Source organism: Megascapheus bottae, chromosome 16 (genome assembly GCF_031878675.1).
Source record: "Megascapheus bottae isolate mThoBot1 chromosome 16, mThoBot2.hap1, whole genome shotgun sequence".
NCBI lineage: Eukaryota > Metazoa > Chordata > Mammalia > Rodentia > Geomyidae > Megascapheus > Megascapheus bottae.
This window is the reverse complement of record NC_143524.1, coordinates 25,590,051-25,611,151: the sequence shown is the minus strand read 5'-3', so window position 1 is coordinate 25,611,151 and position 21,101 is coordinate 25,590,051. Positions and strand designations below refer to the sequence as shown.

The 21,101-nt window shown below is 34.5% G+C and overlaps 1 protein-coding gene across 2 annotated transcripts in view; it reads right to left on the bottom strand.

The window, feature by feature from the left end:
* Nucleotides 1-422: 422 nt before the first annotated feature.
* Kif18a (kinesin family member 18A) overlaps nt 423-21,101 on the bottom strand; it is a 60,425-nt gene continuing 39,746 nt past the window's right edge. For both annotated transcript variants that reach the window (XM_090347961.1, XM_090347962.1), the window contains 4 exons: nt 11,114-11,522; nt 10,178-10,285; nt 2,999-3,108; nt 423-814 (listed from right to left, as the gene is read on the bottom strand). In XM_090347961.1, the coding sequence (XP_090204087.1) occupies nt 735-814; nt 2,999-3,108; nt 10,178-10,285; nt 11,114-11,522 (707 nt within the window). In that variant the 3' untranslated portion in view covers nt 423-734. The remainder of the gene's footprint in view (nt 815-2,998; nt 3,109-10,177; nt 10,286-11,113; nt 11,523-21,101) is intronic.

Here is a 21,101-nt window from a genome sequence, read left to right as displayed (position 1 = left end):
GTATATAGAGATTCCCTTCTTGAATACTTGTTTAATATACCATTTGAAATATGTAAAAATCAATGTTAATAAAATCTTTAATTAAAAAAGTAAGAGTAACTGTTAAAAAACATTTTTAATTTCGTTCTATACTGCATATCTGAAATACATACCTACAAAATTTGTATTTTATATAATAGTTCACAGTATGCAAAGGCTGGTAATGAGACAGGAAGACAAACACTTTAAAAATCTACATCTTTACATATCGATGAGTATTATGATGGTATTAAAACAATATTTACAAAACCTTTGTGGGGAGATCTATCTACATTTTTACATTAAAGTATTTTACAAAAAGAAAGTCATACATAAAAGTAAAATAGTGTATGAAAACATAATAGGACACCAAATACATCTTGGGAAATATTTCTACCACTTGTAAATTCTGCTGATTTTAAAAAAACAACAGGTAACATTTACTATTTTCTAAAATGTTTTAGCTACTAGCTGTAACACAGTGAAACTAGTATAATGCTAGGTTAGGAATTTTAAAGGGGTGGCAAATATTTTAGAAATTTAAACATAATTTTGTCAAAATTCTTTATTTAAAATTTTAAAAAAGTTAGAAGGTTTCATTTTTTTGCTTGCTGAAGACTCTTGAACGAACAGCTTTAGATAGGCTTCTTTCACAGACTGAGACAGTTTTACAAGCACACTTGACCATTTCACTTTGTTTTTGATTTTGAAGCCCGTTATCTCAGATTTCCTTTTGAAATATTTCTTCCAAATTTTCTAACCACGCCTGAATTTATTGTATGTTTTTTCTTATCCTCTGGAGAAAAAACAAGGGTGCATAAATACAGGAAGAGTGTCATTCAACAAGTTTTTCATTTAACTGATACAAATATACAGAAACATAACCAAAAGAATATTAACTTAACATTTATTATTGTGAGCTTTTAATTACAGTAACAAAAGAAGATTAATACCTTTGGTTTAAGTCTTTTACCAACTTCACCTCTCATATTGCAAAGTAAAGTTTCAGTGAGTCTATATAGTTACCAAATGAAGTCAGGAATGAATTTGTGCTTTCACATTCCTTCCTTCTCACAGATGCAGGATTATTTTGTATTTGTTCCCTTTTACTTTTGTATACACAGTTTTTTGTTCTTTGGATTATTTCCTCAGGGTTTTGAAACTTTTATGTTTTTGCTTCTAGTAGTATTTTCTAACTGGTTGACACATATCATGCAGTTCTCTTTTCTACCTGTTCTTACTTTTCTAGTTCTGCATTAGCCTTCACAGTGATTCTGCAACCAATGAAGTCATATTATGATAAAGTGCCCTTGATTTCAATAAACAATAGTTTATCTACTTGCTTTCTTGGTCCAAGTAGGTTTCAGATTCAGAGGCAAATATTTTCTTGACAATATTTCTTATTTTTCTGCTCACTTTATAGTAGTTATCTTCTCTCATGTAGATGGCTTTTTGTCTTTCTATTTGTATACTGGAGGAGAATTCAGGTGAGTATAACTTAAGAAAGGAAATCTTAATTTTTTGCTTCCCTAATATGTGTCAAGTCTTCATCATTATTTACTATTAATATTATTAATATTACTTATTATAATTAATAATATTAATTTATTCTATTGGCTTGTACTCAAAGCCTGAGCATTGTCCCTGAGCTTTTTCACTCAAGACTGGTGCTCTGTCACTGAGCACTGTCTTTGAGCTTTTTCACTCAAGACTGGTTTCTCTGTCACTTGGGCCATAGCTCCACTTCTGGATTTTTCTTAATAACTAGAAATAAAGACTCAAGGACTTTCCTGCTCAGGCTGGCTTTGAGTTGTGTTCTCAGATCTTAAGCTAGAATTATAGGTGTGCACTACCAACTCGTGGCTTACTTGCATCATTTTAATGTACATAAAATATTGTCTTCTCTTACAAATTAATATGTAAGTCCTCTACAAGTGCTCTACTATCCTTAAGCATCTGTAAATTTTGTAACTTTCAGCTATTTTTTTCCATTTGGCAAGCAGGAAAAAGCTTTCACCATAATAGATATTCTTAGTTGGTATTTTTATACCATTTTTAGAAAATAAGCAAATACATATAATTTCTATGATTGGAGATTTTCTTGAGTTTATTATTCCTTTCAATTCCAAATGCTATTATAGGACAAGATGAATGCTTAGTAAGTAAATGCTTTTTCTATGAAGTGTTAGAAACTGCAGTACTAGATAGCAGAGGTCTAGATAGCATAGCCCAGATATTTAGGTCATCGCCTGCAAAGGTGAAGGAATTTTGTGATCTTTCAAACTTGTTGAAAGGGAGTTACCAAATAATTATAGCTAGGACCCTGTCTGTGTAGAATCTAATCTAGTGAATCAAAAACTGAAATATTAAAAATAAGATGAGAGGGGCTGAGAGTTTGGCCTGGTGGTAGAGTGCTTGCCTAGCATGCACAAAGACCTGGATTTGATTCCTCGGTACCACATACATAGAAAAAAGCTGGAAGTGGTGCTGAGGCTCAAGTGGTAGAGCTCTAGCCTTGAGAAAAGTCCATGGATAGTGCTCAGGCTCTGAACTCAAGCCCAGGACTGGCCAAAAAAAAAAAAGAAGAGAGAAAAATTCTAAGCAGGTATACTTATAAAATATACCTAATTAATAAACAATAGATTTAGTTTCTTATTTCAGTTATTAGCTTAATTATTTGCCCATTTTTCCTGCAACATGAAGCAAGCTAATTAACAAAAAGAGTAAAGCATACAGTTAGTTGGGAGATCAAATTCTGAGTTCTGGCTACACCATCTTATTTCTAACTAAGTACTTTACATTTTATGTCTTAACTTTCCTTATCTGTGACATGTGGAAAACAATATTTGTTCTACTGCATAATACAGGTGACAAGTACTACAGAAGAGGACATTTTTATGAAGATATTATGTAAAGAAAAGTATTAATAATATGTTAAATACTCATGCCATTAACTATCAAATAAAGGGCTCAGACATACCCACTGTTGATTTGTTTTCCTGTAAGAGCTTATCACTTATATTTTCTTGTCGAATGCGTTTGGCAAATCCATGATTTTCTTCAGCAGTCAATGGCACATCTGATGAAGAACTTGAAATGAAAAATTTAAGGAAAAGCATTAAAAACCAAAATCTTTGTTATACCCTCTATGCTCTACATGTAATATTTTTCAAACTTATAGGTGCCAAATGTATTTCTGAGCCACAGAGAAATCTTTATAATTTTGGAGGAACTAGGATTTGAACTCAGGTTCTTCTGCTTGAGCTATGTATGGCCTCAGCTCTCTGTTTCGTTTATTTGTTTATTTCCTGGTCTTGGACTAGGACTCTTCTACCTGTGTCTCCCACACAGCTAGATTACACACACACACACACACACACGCAAAGGTGAACTGCCATCCTGTCAAGCGTAGTTGTGATCACAGGAATTTGTTATCATTTCTAGATGCTCACAGACAAATCTAGCTGTGTGTATTTTTTTATGTTGCATACTACTGTTACAAAATATAGAACAATTCTAGAGCAGATCATTTCCAAGTTGTTCTGGTGAAATGAGTAAATATTCACAAGGGATAAAAAAAATACAAGCTTTCATGACAAATTTGAAGCAAGAACCCTAATATGGGAATGCAAATAACTGATACTAATTTAAAGCTTGTTTTTAAAATCAAAACATAGTAGACTACAATACAGATAAAAACTGTTTGATTATAATTATTGAAACAGCAAAGAATGATCTAGTGTCATTCATCCCATCTTCAAACATTTAACAAATTTTACAATGTAATACTAAATGAGATGAAACACTTACTCTAATCTTATATTATAGGACATATAAACATGACATGATCTCTGCCTTGAAAATGTATATAGTGGGTATAGTGGAGGATGTGGAAAAACAAGGTAAAGATTAAAATTATATAAAGTAGAATGAAGAACACACTACACAAATTTTCTGATTTAACAGAGATTGAAAAGATTTGATAAAGTTTGAACTGAGCTCTGAAAAATTACAACACTAAGAGGATTGAATTTTAACAGGGTAGATGATGAATCCTCACGACTCTTCTACCTTAGTTCAGATAAGCTAATTTTAGGCTAATAAACATACCACATGATGTTATACAAATTTATGTTAACCTGATTATTAGTTATATTAAGCAATGGGGGATTTATTTTAATGGCAACTTGCTTTTCTGGAAGTATGAATCATTTAGTAAATTGGTGGGTATATGTTTGTGGAACACAGAGGATGCACTAACTGTATATTCATTGCAAATAGTCCGAAACACCAATTTAATATGATAGCAACGAAAAAATAGCCAAGTTTTTGAGCAGAAAACGCAGAGAAAAGTAGCCAACTTGATAAACATCAATTTTTTAGAAACCCTGAGAGAAATGATTATGGTGTTCATAATGGTCATTGTACCTAAGGTGTTAAATGATATCTAAGCACTGTGTTTACAAAGAAGCACTAATATTATACAAGTAAACAAATTCATCTGCTGATAGTTTTCATCAATTAAACACACTTGTTGACTACATTTCTTGAAGTATAAAGGTCAAGATCAGGGCTAGGAGAGTGGGCCAGTGATAGAGTGCTTGCCCAGCATGCATGAAACCCTGGGTTCGATTCCTCAGTACCACATACACAGAAAAAGCCAGAAGCGGTGCTATGGCTCAAGTAGTAAAGCGCTAGCCTTGAGAAAGCCCAACGACAGTGCTCAGGCCAGGAGTTGAAGCTCCAAAACTGGCACAAAAAAAAAAAAAAAAAAAAAAAAAAAAGGTCCAGATCATTGATGACTTTTGAGAATATATACTTTCTTTATAATTTATATTGAAGTTATCCTTAATATTTTTCCTTTGGTTAGTTCTAACACCTTGCATTTTATTTACAGCATGCTGTTATTTGAAATTAGACTTTTGAATGTAACTGCTGGTTTAAAATTCTTCTTTATAGGAATGCAAGAAAACAAGTTGCATATGTCTATGTAAGTAGAAAAATACCAAAACAATTCTGGGTGTTAGATGAAATAGGCTGTTGATGAAATGTATCATTTAAAGTTAGACCAAAAAAAAAATCAGATGACTTGAAATTGATGAGTGCAATGTCAGACTACATTACAGACTATATTTAGAAGAAATCTAATGACTTTTGTGAGATAAATGTGTTTTCCATAAGTATTAATGCTAAGAATTAATATTTTGCATTCTTACATATGTAAAATGGTTCTAGTACATACACAGTTCATTCCATACTCTTCTATACTTTCTAGTTGGAATTATGAAACATTATTTTTAACAAAATGAAAAATATACAGCAAATGCAAGACCATTTTTGAGTGTTAAGATTGTAGCACAAATACAACCAACCAACTGGGCTGGGATGTAGCTCAGTGGCACAGTGCTTGACTTGCAAGCACAACATTCTAGGCTTATTAACCTGTAAAAAAAGAAAAAGGCAAAAAGAGCCGAGCATGATGTCTCATGCCTGTAATTCTAGCTACTCAGGAGGCTGAGATCTGAGGACGATGGTTCAAAGTCAACCTGGGCACTAAAGAACATGAGACTCTTTTCTCCAATTAATCAGTAGAAAATGGGAAGTGGGATAGTAGCCTTGAGCTGAACAGCTCAAAAATTCAATTCCCATGAACACAATAAATAAATAAATAGGAAAAAACAAAAATAAACTTCAAGAATTTTTGATTACTGTAATGTATTAATAAAATTATGTATACATGTTATATTTATATATTCGGTGCACTACTTTCTTTAGTCAAAATAGTTTGCTCCATGAAGTTTACAAAATTAACATTCTCTATGAATGTAATAAGATAAAATTTTTTCACAGATTTTGAAAAATTTAGGACTCTTCTTTCAGAAAGAAAAAAAATAGTGTAAGGCAGAAAAATACATATACCTTGAAACTCACTTTATTTTTAAAAAAATACCAGAACAAACATAAGCCTAAATATGCATATAATGCTACTAAAATAGTAGTGGAAAATACCAGTATTTATTACTCTCAAGCCCATGTAGCTTTAATTGGGAAAAAGGAAGGTTAAAAAAAAAGTAATTATGTACATTTCTAACATTAATCTCTTTTAACCTTAGTTAATGGCAGGATCTAATTATTGGTACCAGAGGGAATGAAATAGAATAATTAATGGGGTATGAAAAAAAATCAAGATACTTTCTTAACATGTCTTTTGATATTATTTCACAATATTAGCTCATGTGGTAAGCCTTAAACTCATCCAAATACATAATTTACATACCTAGACATTTCTGCAAATCATGTGTCTAATAATGGTTGTGTTTACATTTTACAATTATTCTTAGTAGTAAACATTTGCCACATTTTGATAAATGTAACAAAGTGGATGCTACCAGTAGAAAAGCAGAAAACTCAACAGAAATTGATGGAAAGTACAAAATTAGCATTATCAGTGATACAATAGATGAAACATGATAGTGACTATTTAGGATCACTAGTGAGCCAGATTAATTACACAATTTAAGTCTGTTTCTTAGCAATACACAGTAGTTATTCCTTATCACCTGGCTATTAAGACCATCAGTAGATTCCTGAAATTATGGATAATACCAAAGTCAATACGTGCTGCTTTTTTCCTACACATTCATATTTATGATAAGTTTTTAGATTTATTTTCATTGCTAGAAATCTTACTCTTGTTATTATTAAGTAAACAGAGTTTACTGAAATAAGAAGCATTGAGATACTATGTTGACCTTGTAGCCTAGATGTCATTTAAGAGACTAACAAATGTGTAGTATACACAGAGTGGATACACTGGAAAAAGAGCTAATTCACTTATAGGTATAAAAAGCATACAGTTTTAAAATACTATTCAGAGTTATGTGCAATTTCTGGAATTTTCCACTAATATCATCAAATCTTTGCTGGCTGTAGGTAGTAGAAAACAGTAAAAGCAAAACTGAGTAAAGGGAAACTACTGTTCGAATTTTTAAATTCATGGAAAAAAATCAAAATGTGAATGTATAGATTATATATTCCAAGTTATTTATGTATGTTAGAGGGCAAGGAGAAAGCTGACATTCACCTATGAGAAGATATTCCATGAAGTGAAATAAGCAGACTTTGTACATTTATTTCTTGTGGCTCAGATGACAACAGGTCCATGGCAGAAAATTAGAAAATTGAAAGGGAGTTTTGTTAAGGTCTTACCTTTTACAATTCAGTATACTCTATTACTGCATAGGAGTGTTTCTTTTTGTATTATTCCTGTTTGTAGCCTGCAGGACTTCTTGATTCTGAGATTGAATGTCTTTAAAATTTTTTAGTCTAGGCCCCCCCAAAAAAAAAAAAATCTGCATTCTCTTTGGGCCGGGAGTTTGGCCTAGTGGTTAAAGTGCTTGCCTAGCATGCACGAAGACCCGGGTTCGATTCATTGGTACCACATACATACAAAAAAGCCGGAAGTGGTGCTGAGGCTTAAGTGGTAGAGGTCTAGCCTTGAGAAAAATCCAAGGACAGTGCTCAGGCCCTGAGCTTAAGCCCAGGACTGGCAAAAAAAAAAAAAAATTTTTTTTTTAGTCTAGCAGGATGTGGGTTGCTCACGCCTGTAATCCTAGCTACTCAGGAGGCTTAGATCTGAGGATCATGGTTCAAAGTAAGCCTGGGCACAAAAGTCTGTGAGGCGCTTATCTTCAATTAACCACCAGAAAACAGGAAGTGGTGCTGTGGCTCAAGTGGTGGACTGCTAGCCTTGAGCTGAAAAGCTCAGGAACAGTGCTTAGGCCAAGAGTTCAAGCCCTCTGACCGACAAAAAAAAGTCATCAGCCTATCCTCATCTACTGTTTTATTACATTATTTCCTTGTAAGAAATTATCTCTTCTAATTAAATTCATATATTTCAGACCTTTAAAACAGTGTCCTATAAGAATCCTCTTGCCATCTTGTCATCTCTTTATGTATCAGTGTGGTTAATTTTTCTACTTGCCAACCATCTAGGATACTAAAATTTGTCTTTTGCTGTTATGATGAATGTAAGTTGATTTACTGAGTTCTTAATTTCAGTAAATTCTGTTTTCAGTTCTAGAATATCCATTCTACATTGTTTAAACAAATCATATATATATATATATATATATATTTTTTTTTTGCCAGTCCTGGGCTTGAGCTCAGGCCTGAGCACTGTCCTTGGACTTTCTCAAGGCTAGAGCTCTACCACTTGAGCCTCAGCACCACTTCTGGCTTTTTTGTATGTATGTGGTACCAAGGAATCGAACCTGGGTCTTTGTGCATGCTAGGCAAGCACTTTAACCACTAGGCCAAACTCCCAGCCCCTCATAATTATAATTTTGAAATTATCTTCTAATCCTAATCTCTACAGTATTTATAAGTCACTGCTTCTCTAAATTGTTTGATAATTCTTAAGGACGTGGTCATGTCTCTTTACACACGTAGCTGTAGAGGCTCTGGATAGTATACTCACCCAGTGATACTAAATTCTGTTTTAGCAAGTTAAACAAGAGATAGACCACCTTGGTCCAAACAGATTTAGTTGGGAGATGGACAAAGGTCTATTTAAGGCTTTCAAGGGCTGGTCTATTCTAAGTTTCTCCTCTACTACAGTACAGACATTTGATTATTTCAAATAAAATCCTGGTTGTCATATTTGTTATGATTCTTGAACTATTTTTATTTTTTTTTTGGGGGGGTGGCCGTGGGGCTTGAACTCTGGGCCTAGGCTTTGTCCCTGAGCTCTTTCTTCAGCTCCAGGTTAGCACTTTAACTCTTTGAGCCTCAGGGCCACTTCTGGTTTTCTCAAAGCCAGAATGCCTGGGCTGGCTTTGAACTGTGATCCTTAAACCTCAGCCTCCTGAATAGTTAGGATTATAGGCATGAGCCATTGGCGCCCAGCCTTGAGCTGCTATTTTATGTCTCAGTTCTGAAAGAGTGTTAAAACTAATACTTCAATTTTTCAACAGCTACTTTTAGCTTGGTCTCTTCTTTTCCTCCTTAAATTTCTCCTGAACTTTAAGCCTGTCTTTTCTCCCTTTCTTTCTTTAGAATACTAAGTGAGTCTTTTATTTTTTTTTTTTGCCAGTTCTGGGGCTTGAACTCAGGGCCTGGGTACTGTCTCAGCTTTTTCAATGCTAGCACTCTACTTCAGGGCTTTGTGCATTTTAGGCAAGCACTCTACCACTGGGCCACACTCCCAGCCCCAGAATACTGAGTCCTGAATTCAGGGATCATGCTTGCTCAGCTTGCTTGTTCCCATCTGACACTATTACTTGAGGCATGCTTCCAGCTCAGCTTTTTACTAGGTAACTGGAGACATTTCTGCATGAGTTGGCTTTGAACTTCTCTCATCCATATCTCAGCCACCTGAGAAGCTAGGGTTATTGGTAAAAATCACAGGTGCCAAGGTCAACTTCGTTTCTTGGCCTCTTATTCCACAGTTTAAAATTTGGAAACCTTTGAAGGTAAAACTCAGTGAGTCAATCCTCAGTTTACATTTTCTGATACTTATATATCATAAGCTATGAATGGCAAGTACTAATTGGAAAAAAGAGGTAGGGACAGCTAGCTGCTCTCCATGGCTTGTTTGTCTTTTATCTGGGATGTTATACCCTTGAGTAATTGGTTACCTCTGTGGTTCTCTAGTGCCTTTAGTTGGCTGCTAGTTGTATTTATTTAGCTTTTACAGTTAAAAGTTATCACCACTGTTTTTGAGTGTCTTAGTCTTATACAAGCTAAACTGTCAGAGACAAAAATAGTAGACTGCTCACTTTATTATATATTTAATCAGATACCAGAATCCACTAATACAAAGGTGAAAGAAAAATATTTAAAAGTACAAATAACTGGGTAAAAAAAACTGCCAGCAGAAGAAAAGTTAAAATGAAGTGACATTTTGAAAGCTAGAAGACTTTTCCATTTATTTTTAATAATATAAAAGATTGAATACTTTGAGTAAATATCAAGTGGAAGACTTGGGCTTTATCAAGATCGCCCTTTGATAACATAAATCCATTGCTTCTTTCAGAGCAACTTACCATAAATATGCTTAAATATGAGTTGACAGACTAATTATAAGAAATACAAAGAAGTCATGGAAAATTGAAGCATAAAGTTGATCTTGTGGAGAGATGGAGCCAAGAAGCCATACCTTGTTAACTTCCGTTTCCTCTTTGCAGCAGCAGTCATTGCCATGTAGGAGGGCACTATGTTTGATATGGGCAGAGGATGCTTAGATGAGAGTGACGGAGGGTCCTGTCTGCATATTAAATAATGAAAAAGAAAGAAGAGAAATAACTGATTTGTTAAACTATAAAACAAAGGCATACATAGTTCAATAATTAGAAAACCATTTAGTATTAATATATATAGAGAAAAATATTATGTACACAATAAAATTTTCCTGCACTATAAATATTTTCGGCACTAGTATGTCTAATTTGCAAAGGGTTTACTTTTTCTTATTCTTAAGACATTTTTACATTCCCATAGCATACAAAGGTGGAGGAGTTTTTCTTCTTATATTTTGATCGGGTGTGATTAAGTAGATGACATGCATCAACCTCGACTTAGATAAAGAAGTTTTATAACATTAATAGAAAGTATCAAATGTCCTTTAGGGAGGACATTAATGAATAAATAGCCAGACAATTTGCTAACAACAGTTTATGTCAAGTAACTTTAACTACAGGAAAAGAAGAAAAAAGGGTAATATTTAAGAGCTATATAAAAACAACAATAAGCCAGGCATGGTAGCTGATGGCTCACGCCTGTAATCTTAGCTACTCAGGAGGCTGATACCTGAGGACTGAGGTTAAAAGCCAGCCCAGGCACAAAAAGACCTGAGACTCTTGTTTCCAATTAATCTCCAGAAAATGGGAAGGGAAGTGCAGTAAGTGCAGTGTGTGTGGCTAGGATCAAGGGTAGGGTGGGAGCCTTGGGCTGAAGGGCTCAGAGACAACGCCCAGGCCAAGGGGTAGGGTGCTAGCCTTGAGCTGAAAAGCCCAGGGATGAGTTCAAGCCCCATGAGAACTCCCCATGACCGACAAAACAAAAACAGTAAAATATTAAGCATTTTTTCTTGTACCTTTGTAAAGTACTTTTGTTTGGTAGTGATTCTTCTTCAGGTAATTTACTTTTCAACCTTCTGGTAAATGTAGAGTTCAAATTCTCCTGTACATGTTTTGTTCTTCTGTGAAGAGAGATCTGGCCCTCATACATTTTTGGGCAACTGTCACTGTTTACATTTGAGCTGATAGTCTGAAAATTTATAGTATGTGATGCTCCTGGAGATAGATTTTCGAATGCTTTTCTAGAGTCTTCTGGAGTATACACAATAGGCTGAAGTTCTTTGCTGAGAGAATCATTGAGCTGCACACTTTCAAGCAATGTAGATTGTTGAGAATGTTTTATTTTTAAAGGAGAAGGCATTAGTTTTCTTCGGGTTCTCTTTTGTGTAGTAATTGTAAGCAGATTAGACTCACTTGAGGATGTGCCTGTTCAAAAATAATGTTTTAAGAACAATTAAGAATATAAAGGATATTTTCCTTAAAGTTAAGAAAATATCATTTATTGCTAATAAGTTTCCATTAGCAAACTCACAAAGAATCTACAATACAGAATTAATGTATAGTATATACTGCATAGTAAATGTATAGTAAATTCTGAGATACTGAGTAATTATAAAAACAAATTTATAACCAGCTCCAACAACTTCCAAGGACTTAAAATTGGTAGGTACAGAAATGAATACTTTCTTATTGGTGAACATATCAGTTTACCATTACTCCTAGAGTCATACTTCAGTAAAGCTATTTAGAAGTTCAGCCTGAAGGGACCCCTTATCTGACTTCCCCCAAATCCAGCACCTATAGGCACTTCCCATCTTCATGACAAAGGAGTGACTCAAGGCAGGGTCTGTAAATTCCCTGATAACAGCTCAGATTGCAAGAGCAGTTAAACTAGGTGGAGTTACCAGAATTCCTCCCCCACCCAACTCCCTTGGCCTGAGAAGAAATTCTCTCCCTTTCCTTTGTCATCAGAAGCCCACCTAGATGATAGGTGAGTTCAAATAGCAAAGGTGTCAGTGTTGCCCCAGTCAGCACTCAAGTATGTTGGGATTCCACTGGCCACCTGTATATAGCCCAGCCCAACCACATGGCTGGCGGCCTATAAAAGTAGCCTGTAAGATTAGGCGGAGTCACTCTCTCACTCACATCTTAGAGATGGCCCGGATGGTCAGTATGATTCTTGATGCTAGGCACAGAATGAAACTGTTTAACTTCCGCTTTTGTGTCAAATTTGTTCCTTTGATCACGGACCCTAATATTGGGGGACTGGACCCTAACACAGCCAAGTTAAAATATACACATATAAACTGGGAGTCAGTGATTACCCCTGTATATTACACCTGTAATCCTAATTACTCAGGAGGATGAAATCAGAGGCTCACAGTTTGAAGCCAGCCCAATCAGGAAAGTCCACGGGACTCCTATTTCCAATTAACCACCCAAAAGCCAAAGTGGAAATATGACTCAAATGGTAGAGCGCTAGCCTTGAGTGAAAAGCTCAGGGACAGAGCCCAGGCCCTGATTTCAAACACCAGGACCTGCACACACATATTCAAAACTACACATATAGCAACCACTATAGCACATGTGTTATTCTTGTTACAATATACTTATTGTGTATAGCAGAACAGTTGACAAGAGTTTCTTCTGTAGGGTAAAGTTGACAATTACCCTCTAGGAAATGCAATTTAAAAACAGGAAGAAAAATATGATCTCTGTTCTACTAAGGAATTTGACTTTTCTGAGAACTAGATAAATGAGATCTAGATCTTAAAATAATTTTCCACTCCCTTTAACATGACATTTGTCAAATTTTCCATTACCAGATATTTTTATACTAATGCAGCAGTGTAAAGACAGTTACTTTTCTCCACTGTGCAGCTACCACCAATTTGGTGGCTATTAATAGCTGGAAGATTAACTTCTTTTCCCATGAGAGGCACAGGGGTATAGAAGACAGAAAACTATATCGAGGATAAAGAACTGAATTGGGAGTCAGGAGACTTGAATTCTATTTCTGGCTTCACCAGCAACTCACTGAGTGACCTTGGGCAACTCACTTAAGCAGTGTGGACATGGATACCCCTAGGAAAAAAGAAACAATATCTTCATAGACAAGAATTTTCTAGGATTCAATGATAGAAATATTTGGGATTCAAATGAAGGGTTCTAGAAATATAAATATGCCTCAGCTTAGCACTACAACTTTCATAGAGAAGGGGTAACTTACTTCTCAATAAGACATCAATAATGAATTTATACATATTTATTTCTAATACCTTTCAAAGAATGTTTCCCGTTCACTTAGCACGATATACACAGTCTTTCCAAGTTGGTCAAGTATTATTTGCAAACTGTAGGCTTTACAAACATGTTCAGAATTATGTATTCACATGGTTATGGTTTCATTTGGTTTGGAAGAAAGACATATTATAGAGATACATTATGTATAATATAGAAATCACATCTTTTCCTCTTCCCAACTACAAAATAAGAGGGTAGAGGTAGATGGTCGATTTAGGACTAGCTGCTAAGAAACTTTCAAGTGGGAAGCCAAACAAGACCAAGAGCACAATACATACATAAAAATTAAACAACCTCTGTAACTATAAATAAAAAGGACAATGACCTTATTTATTATTGAAAACTGAAAATATACAATATATTTTACTTCAAATATGATTCGTAAAATATATAAATATAACAATTATTTTTAAAGCTAAATTAGATAATTTAAGATAGTATAGTAACTAAGAAGTATTGGGCTAAGAGAAATGAGTTTATAGGCTGTAAAAACTACTGAATATGCTAGGTCTAGGTCTATTAAAGAGATTCTCTGTATTTTTCCATTAGAAGAAAAAGGTGCATAGTAAATTTCCAGAAGAACAGGCTTAGGTTGCACTACAGAGCCCTTGATTTAGCTTGGGAAAATCTTACCTACCAAGATTCCAAAATTTTGAGGATGCAGTATACAAATGATAAGAAGGAACCTGAAAGCAGACTATAGTCCCACAGAATGAGAAAGGGAATTGGAGATTGTCAGAAGAAAACACCTTAATAGTCAATAATTTGGGTGTTATCCAGAAAGGCATAGAACATTAAAAATAAATTGTTATAACCTGGGATAGAAAATATAAATAGCCATTTAACAGGTCAACAAATCTTTTCTGTATAAGAAGTTAGCTCAGTGTATTACATACTAAAATATAGGTGTCATGGTGATAATGTACCTTATAACTTTTTAATAATTTTACTTTCTTTACATCCTCTTTTGGGGACTTCTCATATTATAGATGTACTATACCAAATTTCTATTAACCTGAGATGGTTATGACCCATGAGATATTTTTGTATCTCATGAAAATGAACTCTTCAGACCCATATACAAACAGTAATAAATATGTTGAGATATTTAAGCCACTACTATGAATTCTAATGCTGAATCCATATTTGTACTGTTTCCTACAGGGAAAAAAAAAACTTTTTAGCTACAGTTCTTCATTGAATGAGAATTTTAAGGGGTTGGGGAGGGAAGAACATTCTAAGGATGGGATATATGGTTTGAGACTCAACTAGTTATGATGCAAGTTTCATAAAGATTTGGTGAAAGAAGGAAGGAAATCACAGGTACAAAGATACAATGGTAACAGTCAATTTATGTAGCTTACAGAAAAGAGGATTGTGGGACTGAAATGTAATTAAGTTAGAAGCAAAATAGAAAAAAGAAGAGACTATAGAAATCAAAAGTGGGCCAGGAGTTTGGCTTAGTGGTAGAGTGCTTGCCCAGCAGGCACGAAGACCCAGGTTCGATTCCTTGGTATCACATGCATAGAAAAAAGCCGGAAGTATGTTGAGGCTCAAGTGGTAGAGCTCTAGCCTTGAGAAAGTCCAAGGACAGTGCTCAGGCCCTGAGCTCAAACCCAGGACTGGAAAAAAATAAATAAAGAAAGAAATCAAAATTATTATTATAGAATAATGGACACCATTAGAGTTCAGACTTATTCTAAATGCAAAGGGGTATCTGTGGAGGATCTCAAGTACGGGTATACTGAGATCTGATTTTAAAAAAAGATTGCTTTGCTTGTTGGATAAGAATAGAGTTTGAATGGGCAATACAGGGCCAGGGAAATCAGTAACAAAGTTATTGTCAAACTCATATAGGATACAATGAAAACTTGAAGAATGACTGCTGTTGTGGTGGTGAGATATAAGAAAGGTGTTAGAATTAAACAGCCACATAAAAGTCAGCTCACTAGACTTATAGAAGGACAGAATAAAAATTTCCTTAAATAGATCCCAGAAATAAATTTCATGTGTTAATATTTAGGAATATGAAAAATACTATTTTCCTAAGAATATTTTAAAGCAATGCTTACAATTATTCTTTTAATTATTATACTGTTAGGCCAGTCCATCCTAAATTATATGCGATATCCAAATAATTATAAACAAACGACGTGGCTTTACTTAATCTCTATTCAGAAGAAACATAGGTTTCTTAGTAGCGAAGAAATTTAAAGACATATAATTCTAATCAACTAGTGTTCAGGTAAACTTTCTCAGCCTATAGTTTGTTCTTTATAATAAGAAAATGATATGGTCAAAGTCATAATATCATTTATATTGGCTATTGGTAGATGTGAAGTTATATCTGGTCATTTGTTTATTGAGTGTAGTCAGGTAATAAAACAAGTCATATAAAGTAATAACAGGTGATTAAAGATTTGTGTAAAGCAAATTCTCTTTATGGGTCCAAAACATAGGAATAAAAGTTAATACTTTACTTCAATCTCCAAAGTGAGATAGCCATCTTCTGACTATCATTATACAATAAGAAAATAAGTGGGGCCGGGAGTTTGGCCTAGTGGTAGAGTGCATGCTAAGCACGCACGACACCTGGGTTTGATTCCTCGGTACCACATACACAGAAAAAAGCCGAAAGTGGTGCTGTGGCTCAAGTGGTAGAGCTCTAGCCTTGAGAAAAAAAGTCTAAGGACAGTGCTCAGGCCCTGAGTTCAAGCCCAAGACTGGCAAAAAAAATTCCAAAGTAAATACATGGCTCAAGCTGCAGAGCACCAATCACGAGTGCAAAAGTCAAGCAAGAACGTGAAGCCAAGTTCAGGTCCCAGAACTTCCAGCCACTTCTCTAAGAAACAGTAGCATCAGAAATTTTCCTAGATGGTTCAATTAGAAAGAGATATGACAGCCAGGCTCAGTGGCTCACGCCTGTAATCCTAGCTACTCAGGAGACTAAGAGCTGGTTCAAAGCCAGGCCGGGCACAAAAGGACCTGAGACTTTTACCTCCAGTTAACCTCTAGAAAATGGGAAGTGGGGCTTGGCTTATGGGTAAGGCAGTAGCCTTGTGCTGAAGAGCTCAGAGACAGCACCTAGGCCCAGTTCAAGCCCCATGACCCACCAAAAAAAAAAAAAAAAAAAAAAAAGGTATGAGATATTTAATCACCAATGAGTTTGAAATCCTAATCTTACAAAAATGGGCTGGTGGGCAGGCCTTTTCAGGTCATTTTTAATATACTATATTCTGCGTTCTGAATAATTTTACCCTGAGGAATTAATTTATCAAAGGCATAAGGTTAAAAAACAAAACAAAACAAAGGTGTAAGACTTGAAAACAATGAAAGTTAGTGTAAAACGCAGAATGCAGGATTTAAGAAAAATGAGTCACAGTCTGCAAAGTATGGTTACTGTGACAGTGAGACACTAATGAATGGGATTAGATTTGAGATTTGGTACAAAATGATAGCAAGGTTATTTCTTTTGTTAGCACTCCTGTTAATATGTACATGAAGAGGTATTTTGGGAAACTGCTAAATGACAAGTAGGTTCTAGAATGAAATCAAGTATTAATACATGCATTTCAATAAACATTTTGAGGCTAAAAATGACTGATACAATTACTATACTAATCGTAAGTCCAGATACTTTATAACAGCCTTGTGACTCATTGCATTCACAGTTGCAAATAACAGAAGTGAATGAATTTTAACTATTTAAGAGTTACATAACAAGATATGACCAAATTAATCAAAGAAGTTTTTGCTAGCGCAGTATGACAGTACGTGGTTGTTATATCAGTACCAATAAAGAAAACATCAGCTATAGAACAAACATTACAAAAAAGAGAATGTATTCCCAGGTACTGAAGAATTTCCATAGTGCTTCACATTAATCCAGCACTTCAAGAAATAAATCAACCTTGACCTTTTGATATATGTCTCTGTAGGAAAAAGCTGACCCTAGGTTTATTTTTTCCTCTGAATAACAAGAAAAAAAACGGACAATGCAAAAAACTGTTTAATTCAAAGCAATATTTGCAGTTGCAGATAAACAGCAAAGAGCTCTTTTATATACTTGGAAAATAAGAGGAAAATAAAATATATTTAAGACTAAACGTAATGACTTAGGCTATGCGTAATGATCAGATTTTGTTACCATATGGGAAGTATCTGGAAGATATGATTTATTGCCACTTTTTGAAAAAGTAGCATAGAGGTCCTATTTTAAATTGAAATTTCCTTCAACTAAAGCAATTTGAGAGAAAAATCTAAATTTATGAAGGTATTCAATCAGAATATACTTTGGAAAGGCTGCTTTCTACAATCTTTTCTTTCATTGTGCTTTGAGATAAAACGACTGACACAGGGTGTAAATTTTTTAAAAAGGAAAGGTTAAAGACAGAGATTACTGACTGTAAGTTTCCAGATGGATAATGAGGAAATCTTGACTTTTCAAGATTCAGTTCCGCAAATAAACCTTGCCGTCAGCACCCGAGTGAGTGTATTATTTTCCAGACAGAAAATAGGTGCCCATATTACTCAAAAAATATCATTTGAAAGTAAAATTTCAGGTCATAAAATTTGTTTCCCCAAAATTCAACAGGTTGACATTGGCAAAATATCAAAATTTGTTAAAAAATGAAAAAAGTTAGTTTTTTCCAAATAGAAAGTAATATATCAATATCAAAAAAGAAGCCCATCTAACAAAAATATGAAACATAATACTTAGGCATATTGTTAGTAACAAATTACAGAAAATGTATAAAGAAAACTAAAACTTGAGAAATATAAAGCTAAAATTTAGAGAGATAAACTGTTAGTGGGAAATGAGAAGATATAACTCATTTTTTTTTTCTTTCTGTTTTCAGTGTTGGTAGCGGGGTGTGAATTAGACTGATACTATCCTTTATGTTTTTCACTCAAGGTTAGCACTCTACCACTTAGGCTACAACTCCACTTTCGGCTTTTTGGTAGTTAACTGAAAATAAGTCTAAGGAACTTTTATGCCCAGGGGCTGGCTTTGAAAAGCATGTCTCAAATCTCAGCCTCGGAATAGTTAGGATTATCTCCAGCTCCTGGCAACCTGTCACTTTTTAAATACATGTTGTGTTAAAATAACATATACTAGCCCTATATAGATAAATAGGCTAAGAGAATACAAGTTCAATAAAAAGAACTGTGTTACTGTGTAGTAAATATAAAACAAAGATATAATAAGGATAAACTGTATATGAATATGCACACACATACATACACACAAACACACACACACAACACTCACACATACACAGAATAACAAGCTTCTTAGAAAATGTGAGTTTAGGGGTCTATCACATTATATAAAAATAGGAGCTGGGCACTGGCCTGGGTGGTTCATGCTTGTAATCCTAGCTACTTAGGAGGCTGAGTTCTGAGGATCACAGTTTGAGGCCAGCTCAGGTAGGAAAGGCCATTGGGACACTCATCTCTAATTAACCACCTTAAAACTGGTAGTGGAGCTGTGGCTCAAAGTAGTAGAACTTTGACCAAAAATGCTCAAGGATAGCACCTAGGCCTCGAACTGAAGCCCCAAAATTGATTACAAAAAAAAAAAAAAAGAAAAGGGAAGAAACTTTAAAAGAAATTATGTATAGAAAGGCCTTTTGAGGAATGTTTCCAAACTTTTTGAGAAAAGTTTTAAAATTTCAACACAAAATAGGACCCCTCAAAGTTAAGAGTAAATGATGGCTTAAGTGGTAGCCATGGGATCTATTTATAGTAACCCCCCACCCCCAATTAAAAATAAAGTAAATAATGAAATTTCAAGGATGTAACTGTACATAGAAGTATCCCATGGTGATCTCATTTAGTCCTGTGGTTTTAAATACCATGAAAATGTTAACATCTCTCAAATTTGTATTTTGGCATAGACTTCACTCCTGAACTTCAAATTCTTAACTGCCTACATGATGTCTCCACTTGGATTCATTGTAGACACATTTAACATGACCCAAACTGAACTACTGATTTCTTACCCTCCGATCTATAAGCCTATTCCACTTAAACTCTTTATTATCTTGTTTAAAGTGACTCCATTTTTTGAGATGTCTAGTTCGAAAATCCCAAGTCTATTTTGCCAAGAAATTCTGCTAGCTTTGTTTTCAAAATATATTGTAGGCAGGTATTGATAGCTATGCCTACAATCCTAACTACTCAGGAAGCTGAGAGCTGAGATTTGAGAGCTGAAGTTCAGCACTGGCCCAGGAAGAGAAACACACAATACTCTTACCTCTAATCAATGAAAAAATGCCTGAAAATGGAGCTCACATGGTAAAAAACCAACTTTGAACTCAAAAGGGATAGCTCCCAGCCTCTCCTCCCTTCAACCCCCCTGCTGCTCAAGCCCTAATACTGGCATGTGCAAGTACACACACACACATACACACACACACATACACACACACACAAGCACTTTCTCTCGCTATGACCACTTGTCACTAACTCTATTGCCAGAAGGAAACCTTGTCTGAGCCACCTTACCTTTAACTTGGGTTACTGCAATAGTTTCCTTTTTTACTTTTACAATATAATCTCACCCCAGAAGCCAAAGAGTCTTGCAAAATTTTCTTCAGATCATATAATTCAGAGTACAAGACTGAAATCTTGGTAGGCAATAGATGAAGGAAATAAAGAAAGCTAATCCAGGGTCATTGAAAAATCCTATAATGGGAGACTACATTCCTTCTCAATTTACTCTTCAACCTTTTTTTCTCTGGATATTTTTGTACATGTGTATAGTTTTTTTGCCAATTAGATTTTTAAATAAAACAATTTTTATTAAAAGAAGAGTACAAGACTGATTAATTTTTCAGCAATTTACAAGGCTCTGTGTTATATCTTGCTACTTTCCTTCTCTTCTTGCCATTCTTTTAATGTGCCAAATATAAGCATTACATATCTTGCACTGTTTATTTTCCCTGCCATAAAGGCTAGATATCCACATGGCTAAATTTAAATTTCAAGTTTTATCAGTAAGATCTACTTTCATCATGCCATTTCAAATCACCAATGCTACTCCTATCCCTTAGTCCTAAACTACTTTATGTCTTTGCACATAAGGTATGCCATATTCTAAGATTCTGTTTAATTTATACTTAAATTTTAAAAAATGTGTTCAATTTACTTTTTCTTTTCTTATTTTTACTAAAAAAAGAAGCTCCAGGAAGGTTTGAGAGTTAAGTTTTGTTAGCCTCAAGTAAATAGCTGGCAAATGGTAGAAGTTCAATATTGTTGAGTGAATAAATATTCTTATACTTATGATTTTGTAAATTATTTTCCAAAAAAACTATATTAGAAAAACCAACTTATACAAATATAAAAGTCAGAAACCTTTTAGTAAATAAACATGAAAAGCATAGTAATAATTATTAAACTGGCAAAAAAAGTCAAGAATTAGCAAGGACGGGTATCATAGCCAACTGTAAAGCAACTGTTTGGTTTTCAATATGAACAAATGGTAGCAGCAAATCACTTGTGTGATAATGGAGAAATATGAACACTGATTGGATAATTGACAACCTTAGTAGTAAAGAGGGCATTACACTTTCTTTTAAAGACATATGATGTCTCTAAATGTTAAGAAATATAGGTGTGAAATTTACTTTGAAATAATCTGGTGAAGATTCCAGAGTAGAAGAAGATGGAGTTCTCAAGACTAGACATGAAACAGCA